The following is a 12,196-nucleotide window of genomic DNA, read 5'->3' as shown; positions in this document are numbered from 1 at the left end:
GGTCGGGTGCAATGTGAGCTGAGCGCCAGCCGAAGGCAGGGCACTTGGCGGTCCGATCAGTGTGGTTTTCGTCCTGGTCGTGGAACTGTGGACCAGCTCTATACTCTCGGCAGAGTCCTTGAGGGTGCATGGGAGTTTGCCCAACCAGTCTACATGTGCTTTGTGGACTTGGAGAAGGCATTCGACCGTGTCCTTCTGGAAGTCCTGTGGGGAGTGCTTAGAGAGTATGGGGTATCGGACTGTCTGATTGTGGCGGTCCGCTCCCTGTATGATCAGTGTCAGAGCTTGGTCCGCATTGCCGGCAGTAAGTTGGACATGTTTCCAGTGAGGGTTGGACTCCGCCAAGGCTGCCCTTTGTCACCGATTCTGTTTGTTGCAGGTCCCAGGTAGCCAGGACAAGCAGTCAGATAATAATGTCCTGTTATACAGGAGGAACAATCACACAGAACGTTTCAGATGTTTACAGACTGGTCGCTCTCATCAGAATTTATTAACAGAAATTACAAATCCACAATTCACTTCATTTCCCATATATTTTGTCACTTTGTATTATCATGTCAATGTATTTTACTTTATCTTCACCTCTATTTTCATCAAAACACTCAATAAACTATCATTAAACCTTTACTGTATCACTGGAGTTATAATTACCATAACAATACTGTATGCCTTTGCCATATATTTTTACATATCCACATCATCACTCCAAAACATACAATATAGTGCCCAATTAGACATTATTTCACTGTCTTGTCTTTCTCAGGAATATTCACCTTTAACTTAATGCATTTTTTTTTAGCAACATTCATTTAAGCACTTTACTTTTCTTCATATTCTTCGTCTTATAATAGCAGCTTTAAGTTACTGTACTTGAAATGTTCATTGACCATTCCTGAGAGCTTAATTTATATAACCATGTCTAAACACAACAAAATAGCATGTAAAACCTATTTCAGAACACACACTATACAAATATACATTATAAAATCAATAAGAAAATGGGAGCTCTAATTTGGGAGTCTGAATTAGGATCAGAAGTTCCTATATAAACATTGCGCACTCACGTCGCCATTTTGTATTGATTACTGCAGCTGTGCACTGGATTAATTCAAAAATACAAACTACAACTCACAAACACTTTTTAGAGTTAGGCTCCACCATCAGAATGTGTACTTAAACTTATAAAGCTTCCGGGATGATACTTGCAAGAAACGTACTTTATTTGTCACCATGGAGGCCAGGCTTAGTGATTTAGAAGTAGCTAAAACACTGCAGATTGCGGATGGACATTAGCCGCTAACTAGCTAGCCATGTTTTAAAGCACCTCTTTCTGAGGGCGTTTCAGTGTTATAACTTCATCTTTATCTTTAGTTTTGTAAGCCAAAAGGTGTACCGTATTTTTCGGACTATAAATCGCTCCGGAGTATACGTTGCACCGGCCGAAAATGCACAATAAAGAAGGAAAAAAACATATATACGTCGCACTGGAGTATAAGTCGCATTTTTGGGGGAAATTTATTTGATAAAATCCAACACCAAGAATAGACATTTGAAAGGCAATTTGAAATAAATAAAGAATCGTGAACAACAGGCTGAATAAGTGTACGCCATATGACGCGTAAATAACCAACTGAGAACGTGCCTGGTATGTTAACGCAACACATCATGGCAAGAGTATCTTCAAATAACTATAGCATATAGAACATGCTATACGTTTACCAAACAATCTGTCACTCCCGATCGCTAAATCCGATGAAATCTTCCTCCCCGGTGTCGCCTCTGGTATGCGCACCATTAGCGTCCTTTCTTTCTGCTGCTTGATTGCCATTCTCTGCTGCATATTTCACTACGTCCAGCTTGTAATCTGCAGTATATGATTTCCTTTTCGGTGCCATTGTAGTTCAGCCCTTCTCAGTTTTTATAAGTTACCGCAAATGTTCATGTTGATCCATTTTAATAGCTCTGGCAGTAGCGTATAGCATATAGCAGTTAGCATACCATGACCCACAATGCACTTCTGCCATGACCCTCCTCCGCCAAATTCTTATTGGTTGACGTGTGAGTGACGATTGCTGACGTGTGTGTGACGATTGCTGCCATTTGCTTTGTCCCTTATGCGAATGAGATAAATAATATTATTTGATATTTTACGGTAATGTGTTAATAATTTCACACAAGTCGCTCCAGAGTATACGTCGCACCCACGGACTATGAAAAAACCTGCGACTTATAGTCCGAAAATACGGTACATTCTCCCTTTTCTGTCTACACACTGTTTCTGCTTGTAAGTACTCCGAAGGTGTGCGCTGCCGAACATGCTCCTCTGCTCGTAAAACCAGCCGTCAAAAAAGGGGGGGGTGAGGAACGGTACTTTTTAGAGGCGGTATAGTACCGAATATGATTAATTAGTATTGCGGTACTATACTAGTACCGGTATACCGTACTACCCTAGAAGGTTCACTCTGTTTCTTTCATTTCGCTCGAGAACAAATGCGCATATAAGTGGATTTTGGTTAAACTTTTAGGAAATGTCAGAAATGTCAAGAGAAACAAGGGTTGATTATTATTTACTATTGCGAGACAAATGTTTTTCTTGTTACTAAATTTGACAGGTTTGTTTAATTAATATTCTGCAATGTGCAAATGTGGTTCTCTTGGAATTGTTGTCTAACTTCAGATTGAGGATGAGATCAAGGGTTGCCTGGACTTCCTGCGCACCGTGTACGCCGTGTTCGGCTTCACTTTCAAGCTAAACCTTTCCACGAGACCGGAGAAATTCCTAGGAGACGCTGCCATCTGGGAGCAAGCAGAAAAGGTAATCAGAACCGCTTCTTTGTTTTTCCCTCGCTTATATGAAAATGTCAAGCGCTGGCACAAAGTCTCATGGGGAGCAAAGATGCCCGTTGTGTGATATTATCAAGATAGAAATTGAAGAGCAGTAAATAGATTGTGGCTGGTGGAAGACAAAGAGCATCTATATTTAAAAGTCTGTGTTGAAAAGTAAAATGTCCCCGCTCTTTTCCAAAGACGTTTATATTTGTCAGCTCAGTGATAGAATAAACATGAAGCAATCGTCCCATGTAAATATACACAGATGCTTCTGAAGACTCCATTTTCTCTTTAAACATTTGCTTGATTATGTGCAATATGGTCCATTTTCTCTCAACACAAGCTGCTGTTGCTGGAAGATATATTGTCCTGCAAATAAACTATATTATTGGCAACATTATTTTCAGACCAAATTGAGCACGAATGTCATGTATTATATATTAATAATAATAATAAAACTGTATTTCAAATGCAATAAACTTAGATTGTTCATTAGTATATTTTATAGGGGTGTCCAAAAATGTTTTATTTTCGAATTAATCGCGATTCTTCTTTGTACGATTAAAAAAAAAAATTATCTGTCTTGTCCAGCTAAACAGACAAATCATATTGTTGATGTCATCATCGGCGGTCACTCGTGGTCGAGTATGACTGTCCTCCTTCCTGGTCCTTGTGGGTCTTCAGGTGGGCGTTGAGGCCGATTCTAGGCCCGATTATTCTGGGGCAATGTGGACAAGGGAATGTAGTGGTGGTGGGTTTGGGTTGGGCCTGTTTGGTGGATGCTCTCTCCTTTCTTAGTCTGCGCTTGTCTTGTGCAGCATGGCGGAGGTCGTCATTATATTGCGCGGCACCCTCACGGACAAAGTTTCTCCACATCGTCCTGTCTGTTGCCTTGACTTCCCAAGAATTAAGGTCTATGCGACACTTTGTCAGGTTTGCCTTGATGTTATCCTTCAATCAATCAATGTTTATTTATATAGCCCTAAATCACAAGTGTCTCAAAGGGCTGTACAAGCCACAACGACATCCTCGGTACAGAGCCCACATACGGGCAAGGAAAACTCACCCCAGTGGGACGTCAATGTGAATGACTATGAGAAACCTTGGAGAGGACCGCATATGTGGGTAACCCCCCCCCCCTCTAGGGGAGACCGAAAGCAATGGATGTCGAGTGGGTCTAACATAATATTGTGAAAGTCCAACACATCAGCGAGAGTCCAGTCCATAGTGGGGCAAGCAGGAACCATCCCGAGTGGAGACGGGTCAGCAGCGTAGAGATGTCCCCATCTGATGAACAGGCTAGCGGTCCACCCCGGGTTTGGAGCAGAGTAGAAAAGAAAAGAAAAGAAACGGCAGATCAACTGGTCTAAACAGGGAGTCTATTTAAAGGCTAGAGTATACAAATGAGTTTTAAGATGGGACTTAAATGCTTCTACTGAGGTAGCATCTCTAACTTTTACCGGGAGGGCATTCCATAATATTGGAGCCCGAATAGAAAACGCTCTATAGCCCGCAGACTTTTTTTGGGCTCTGGGAATCACTAATAAGCCGGAGTTCTTTGAACGCAGATTTCTTGCCGGGACATATGGTACAATACAATCGGCAAGATAGGCAGGAGCTTGACCGTGTAGTATTTTATACGTAAGTAGTAAAACCTTAAAGTCGCATCTTAGGTGCACAGGAAGCCAGTGCAAGTGAGCCAGTATAGGCGTAATATGATCAAACTTTCTTGTTTTTGTCAAAAGTCTAGCAGCCGCATTTTGTACCATCTGTAATCTTTTAATGCTAGACATAGGGAGGCCCGAAAATAAAACGTTACAGTAATCGAGACGAGATGTAACGAACGCATGGATAATGATCTCAGCATCGCTTGTGGACAAAATGGGACGAATTTTAGCAATATTACGGAGATGAAAGAAGGCCGTTTTAGTAACACTTTTAATGTGCGACTCAAACGAGAGAGTTGGGTCGAAGATAATACCCAGATTCTTTACCGAGTCACCTTGTTTAATTGTTTGGTTGTCAAATGTTAAGGTGGTATTTTTAAATAGATGTCGGTGTTGAGCAGGACCGATAATCAGCATTTCCGTTTTCTTAGCGTTGAGTTGCAAAAAGTTAGCGGACATCCATTGTTTAATTTCATTAAGACACGCCTCCAGCTGACTACAATCCGGCGTGTTGGTCAGCTTTAGGGGCATGTAGAGTTGAGTGTCATCAGCATAACAGTGAAAGCTAACACCGTATTTGCGTATGATGTCACCTAGCGGCAGCATGTAAATACTAAAGAGTGCAGGGCCAAGAACCGAACCCTGGGGAACTCCGCACGTTACCTTAACATAGTCCGAGGTCACATTGTTATGGGAGACACACTGCATCCTGTCAGTAAAATAAGAGTTAAACCAAGACAAGGCTAAGTCTGTCATCCCAATACGCGTTTTGATACGCTCTAATAAAATATTATGATCAACAGTATCGAAAGCGGCGCTAAGATCAAGAAGCAGCAACATATATGAAGCATCAGAATCCATCGTTAGCAATAGATCATTAGTCATTTTTGCGAGGGCTGTCTCCGTAGAGTGATTTGCCCTGAAACCGGATTGAAAAGGTTCACAGAGATTGTTAGACGCTAAGTGTTCATTTAGCTGTTGTGCTACAATTTTTTCGAGGATTTTCGAGATAAACGGAAGGTGGGACACCGGCCGGTAGTTTACCAGGAGATCAGGATCGAGGTTAGGTCTTTTGAGTAGAGGATGAATAACCGCTTTTTTGAATGCTAGGGGAACAGTGCCAGAGGAAAGTGATAAGTTTATAATATTTAATACTGATGGACCTAATAATACAAAAAGCTCCTTGATAAGTTTCCCAGGAATTGGGTCAAGTAAACATGTTGTTTGTTTTGTCCCATTTACATATTTTGACAATTCCTCCAATGTTATTTCATCAAAGAGAGAGAAACTATTTTGGAGGGCAGTGTCCGTCGTATATACAGTCGTATTTGTGTTAATAGAACCCAGTTGTAGCTGAGATGCATTGTCTTTAATCTCTTTTCTAATGACTTCAATTTTCTTATTAAAGAAATTCATAAAGTCATCTGCTGAGTGGGTGGAGCTACTGGGAGAAGTCCCTTGTTGGGTTAGCGATGCTACCGTACTAAACAGAAATTTAGGATCATTTTTGTTGCGGTGGATGAGATTTGAGTAATATTTAGCTTTAGCTGAGGTAAGCATGCGTTTATAAGTTATTAAACTATCACACCATGCTTGATGGAAAACCTCAAGTTTAGTCGCACGCCATTTGCGTTCCAGCTTTCTACATGATAATTTCTGGGCTTTAGTTTCTTCTGTAAACCATGGGGTACGCCTTTTGGGGGCCCTTTTTAGCTTTAGCGGTGCTACAATATCAATGGTGTCGCGCAGGGCGTCATTAAAGTTGTTAGTGAGGTTATCAATAGAGCCCACATAATTTGGGAATGGTGCCATTACCGAAGGCAGTAGGTCAGTAAGAGTCGTCGTTGTGGCAGCATTAATGTTGCGGCTGCTATAGTAGTTATTATTATTATTATTATTAGTTTGTTGACAATGAGTCAGAACTTCGAATTTTATAAGGTAATGGTCGGACATTACTTTAGTGTACGGGAGTATCGTAACTTTAGAGGTGGTGACACCCCTGACAAGCACTAGATCTATCGTATTACCGTTGCGATGCGTGGGTTCATTTATTATTTGTGTAAGACCACAGCTATCAATTATAGTCTGGAGCGCCACGCATGGAGGGTCCGATGGGGTATTCATATGGATATTAAAGTCCCCCATTATGATTATATTGTCGGCGTGCGTCACTAGATCAGCAACAAACTCTGAGAATTCACTGATGAAGTCCAAATAGGGCCCAGGGGGGCGGTAGATAACCGCCAGGTGGAGAGGCAGCGGTGTGACAAACCTCAAAGTGAGCACCTCAAACGAGTTATATTTATTATTTAGGTTAGGTGTAAGATTATAGTTTTCATTGTATATTAGTGCGACACCCCCTCCACTTTTAAGAGGTCTGGCAACATGTGTATTGGTATAGCCAGGAGGAGATGCTTCATTTAGCGCAAAAAAATCGTCTGGTTTGAGCCAGGTCTCGGCGAGACCAACGACGTCAAGTTTGTTGTCTCTAATGACTTCATTAACTAATAACGTTTTGGAAGATAATGATCTTATGTTTAAAAAGCCCATATTATAGGTAGTGGGCTGTTTTGAGGATTGTTTGTTGAAATTATCCGAAGTAGCAATATTAATAATGTTGCGTTTATTATGCGTATTGCACTTTAAATAGTTTCGACCATATCTAGGAATTGATACGACGGGGATATTCAGATTGTTTGCTTGATGTTGCGATAAACTGAACACATCATAGTTAGCTACCTCAGTACAATGTATGTCTGCCTCTGACACGGTCACAAAAGAAAAAACATTATGTGAGTTGTGTTTTATTCTAAGAGAATTGGTATGTGTGCTGGGATTATCCAGCCTGACGCCGGCTAGTTCTAGTTTAAATGGCTTCTTACCCGGAGACTCCACGTTTCTTTGGTTAGCTTTTCTCTTTGTTGTTAGCCCAGCTCGGCATCCCCGCTTCTGCTTCCGCTCGCACCGCCTATGTCGTCTCCATTGGCGGTCACCGCTAGCACTTGACTCCGCTGCTACAAAGGCCGCTCGATGTAGCCCACGAAGTATTCCCATGCTAGCGAGGAGGTCCACCGTACATGCATCTTTCAGTCTATAACGACCCGATCCATCCACATCCAGAATTGTCTGTCGGTCATATGTGATCACAGAGTGTTCACGCTTTGAGCCGGCCATGAAATTGACAGAAATGACGGGTGTTTTTTGCCAAATCGCTCTACACTCCCAAGAGCATTAGTGAGCCACAGCAATTCTCATGCGCCGCCATTTTGCTATTATTATTATTAAATCTCTTCTTTTGACCTCCCGGGGCCCGTTTCCCTTCAACAAGCTGGGAATAAAGGACTTGTTTTGGGAGGCGAGAGTCAGGCATGCGGACTACGTGGCCCGTCCATCTGAGTTGGTTTTGGGCAATCGTGGCAGTGATGGTGGGCAAGCCAGCCTCCTCCAGGACGCTGGTGTTGGTGCGTCGGTCCTCCCAGCTGATCCTGAGGATTTTTCTGAGACATCTATGATGGTAGGTCTCGAGTGCCTTTAAGTGCCTGCTGTAGGTGGTCCAGGCTTCTGACCCACACAGAAGGGTGGGGAGCACGACTGCTTTGTAGACCAGGATTTTGGTCTTTGCTTGGAGGTCACGGTTCTCGAAGACTCGCTTCCTCAGCCTTGAGAAGGCCCCACTGGCACAGCTGAGGCGGTGGTGAATTTAATCGTCAATGACAGCTTTAGATGACAGGAGGCTCCCGAGATATGGAGATATTGTTGATGTAGGTCGCAGGTGTCAAACTCAAGGCCCGGGGGCCAGATCTCGCCCGTGGCATCATTTTATCTGGCCTGTAAACACCTGAAAATGATGTGTCAATAAAGTACTTAATATTTTCTCTCTAAAGGTAATGGATTTTTTTCATTTTGACAGAAAAAATACACAGTATGTACTGCTTAAATTGCATGCCTTTTAAACTTTAATAGTATCCAATATTGCAACACATATTGCAGAATATTATCATACTTTCCAAACATGTTTCTGTCTAAATAAAAATAAATAAAAATACTTAACTTTACAGCAAACTACCCATTAATTTCATAAAAAGGACAATACAATTTACGTTATTCTTTACTGCATATTACTGCAAATTGAAAAAAAAAATACTACTGTTTTTTGCGTTAAAATTCTGTTAACTGAGCTGCCAGTTTTTGACTGTAAAATCTATGATTGTTGTTTTTAACGCTGTATTACTGTAAATGGAAAGACGGTACATTTGTTTTTACGGTAGAAAAACTGGCAGCTAAGTATCCAGAATAAAAAAAGAACTTGTACTGTTTTTCCATTAACAATATCATGTTGTAAAAACCAATGGCAATTTAACACAAAAATTTTGGCAACTAAGCTGCCAGCTTTTTCCGTAATTCCCCCCCAAAAATAATGGTACTGTTTTTCCATTTACCATAAAATGTTGTAAAAAAATAAATTAAAAAAAACACTATTTTACAGTAACATTTTGTCAATGGAAAGTTTTTACTGTAAAATCAACAGTCTATTTAAAACAATTTATATAATTAATAATGAAATCCAGAGAAAAATTTATACGTTATTCACTGTTACAAGCGGCCCTCCGATGGCAGCCATAACTGCCATGTGGCCCTCAATGAAAACCAGTTTGACATCCCTGATGTAGATGATCATATATGCCGTACAAATTGACTTTAGAAAAGAGAAGTGTGGGATATTTCTCTTGTTGACTTATTTGTATTTGACTTTATTAAATGTTTGGTAGAATTTTTTTGTTAAACAAAACCAGTTTTCTTTTAACTAATATAAAAATGTGTCCCAGCTGTTTATTTTATAGAGGAATGTAGTTCATCATAGAACTGTTATCCGATGTAATTAAAAAGTACTAATCTTGAATCGAGAATCGATTACCGTTTTCAATCAAGAATTGATTCTGAATTGAATCGGTACCCCCTAGAATCAAATCGAATTATGTGGGGCATAAATTTCCACAGCCCTATTATTTTACCATTATAATTGGAAGGTCAAAAACCTAATTATCGAAAATAGGTAAACAAACAAAAATAAAATAGCGAACACTGTCTTGAAGTGTTTTTTCCCCATGTGTAAAAACTGGGTCAGATGGTTTGTTTTGCTGTCTTTAGTTGTTGCTGTCACTTTCCAACCATATTTGCTTGTTCGTCTGTTGATGGTTCATCTTTCCCACTTGATATTTTGTTAAAGAAATGCTGAAAACAGACATCACATGTTAAAATACACAATTTAGTGTCATCTTTGTGTCATAGTGTACTTTTAGTTATTTCAGTGCTGTTCAAAGTGCGGCCAGGGGGCCATTTGCGGACAGCAGCTTGGGTTTTTTTTGGCCCGCAACACATTGTTGGGAAAAAAGAAAAATTATCAAAAAGATGAAATGTAATAAAAAAAACTCAAATTGTAATACTAGTAATAATACAATTTGTCACTTTAAGACAAAGCTAGCAATAAGTTTTAAAATAGAATGTCTGTTTGTTGCATTTTAAAAAACATCTAAATATTCCCCACATACTTAGACTTTTCACATTTTGCATTGACTTTTTAGCATTTTTCTGACAATTTGTGTTAAGGATGACAAAGTGTACTATTAGTTATTTTAGTGGTGTCCAAAGTGCGGACAGGGGGCCATTTGCGGACAGCAGCTTGTTTTTTTTGGCCCGCAACACATTGTCGGGAAAAAAGAAAAATGTAAGAAAATAATCAAAAAGACAAAATATAATAACAAAACCCTGAAATTTTAATACTAGTAATAATACAATTTGTCACTTTAAGACAAAGCTGGCACTAAATTTTAAAGTAGAATGTCTGTTTGTTGCATTTTTAAAAACTTATCTAAATATCCCTCGCATACTTGGACTTTTCACATTTTGCATCATATTTTTTGAATTTTTCTGAAAATGTGTGTTATAGGTGACAAAATGTACTATATTAGTTATTTCAGTGGTGTCCAAAGTGTGGACAGGGGGCCATTTGCGGACAGCAGCTTGTTTTTTTTTGGCCCGCAACACATTGTCGGGGGAAAAAAAAAAAGATCAAAAAGACGAAATGTAATAAATAAAAAAAATGAAAGTTGTATCTTAGTAATAATAGAATTTGTCACTTTAAGACAAAGCTGGCAATAAGTTTCAAAGTAGAATGTCTGTTTGTTGCATTTTTAAAAACATCTAAATATCCACCACATACTTAGACTTTTCACATTTTGCACCAAATTTTTAGCATTTTTCTGAAAATTTGTGTTATAGGTGACATATTAGTTATTTCAGTGGTGTCCAAAGTGCGGTCAGGGGGCCATTTGTGGACAGCAGCTTGGTTTTTTTGTCGGAAAAAAGAAAAATGTAAGAAAATAATCAAAAAGAAGAAATATAATTTAAAAAAAACCTGACATTTTATTACTAGTAATAATACAATTTGTCACTTTAAGACAAAGCTGACACTAAGTTTCAAAGTAGAATGTCTGTTTGTTGCATTTTTAAAAACATCTAAATATCCCTCGCATACTTAAGACTTTTCACATTGCATCAAATTTTTAGCATTTTTCTGAAAATTTGTGTTATAGGTGACATTAGTTATTTCAATGGTGTCCAAAGTGCGGGCAGGGGGCCATTTGTGGACAGCAGTTTTTTTTGTCCCACAACACATTGTCGAGAAAAAACAAAAATGAAAGAAAATTATCAAAGAGAAGAAATATGATTTAAAAAAAACTAACATTTTAATACTAGTAATAATACAAGTTGTCACTTTAAGACAAAGCTGGCACTAAGTTTTAAAGTAGAATGTCTGTTTGTTGCATTTTTAAAAACATCTAAATATCCCTTGCATACTTAAAGACTTTTCACATTTTGCATCAAATTTTTAGCATTTTTCTGAAAATGTGTGTTATAGGTGACAAAATGTACTATATTAGATATTTTAGGGATGTCCAAAGTGCGGACGGGGCCATTTGCGGACAGCAGCTTGTTTTGTTTTTGGCCCGCAACACATTGTCGGGAAAAAAATGTAAAAAAAACAACTGAAATTGTAATATTAGTAATAATACAATTTGTCACTTTAAGACAAAGCTGGCACTAAGTTTTAAAGTAGAATGTCTGTTTGTTGCATTTTTAAAAACATATCCCCCACATTTTGCATCAAATTTTCAACAATTTTCTCAATCCATTGTTTTTTTGTTTTGTTTTACCATGTTTTGTTTTTTTTCCTGGCATGTTGCAGGCCAACCACTAATGCTTTGGACAGCCCTGCTATAGCCTAGCATGTTTACATTTTGTAAGTGGCTAAAATGTAATAAAAGTGTGCTTATTGGAAGACATTTAGAAGTTATCAAAAAGAAGAAATATAATTTAAAAAAAACCTGACATTTTATTACTAGTAATAATACAATTTGTCACTTTAAGACAAAGCTGACACTAAGTTTCAAAGTAGAATGTCTGTTTGTTGCATTTTTAAAAACATCTAAATATCCCTCGCATACTTAAGACTTTTCACATTGCATCAAATTTTTAGCATTTTTCTGAAAATTTGTGTTATAGGTGACATTAGTTATTTCAATGGTGTCCAAAGTGCGGGCAGGGGGCCATTTGTGGACAGCAGCTTGTTTTTTTTGTCCCACAACACATTGTCGAGAAAAAACAAAAATGAAAGAAAATTATCAAAGAGAAGAAATATG

At 38.8% G+C, this 12,196-nt stretch overlaps 1 protein-coding gene across 1 annotated transcript in view; it reads left to right on the top strand.

Moving 5' to 3' along the window:
- The window catches only part of tars1 (threonyl-tRNA synthetase 1), a 56,001-nt gene that overhangs the window by 25,865 nt on the left and 17,940 nt on the right, over window positions 1-12,196 (top strand). The window contains exon 13 of the mRNA XM_062050744.1: window positions 2,678-2,815. Within this exon, the coding sequence (XP_061906728.1) occupies window positions 2,678-2,815 (138 nt within the window). The remainder of the gene's footprint in view (window positions 1-2,677; window positions 2,816-12,196) is intronic.

Source organism: Entelurus aequoreus, linkage group LG06 (genome assembly GCF_033978785.1).
Source record: "Entelurus aequoreus isolate RoL-2023_Sb linkage group LG06, RoL_Eaeq_v1.1, whole genome shotgun sequence".
NCBI lineage: Eukaryota > Metazoa > Chordata > Actinopteri > Syngnathiformes > Syngnathidae > Entelurus > Entelurus aequoreus.
Note: the sequence above shows the minus strand (reverse complement) of the source record. Positions and strands in the feature narration are given on the sequence as shown.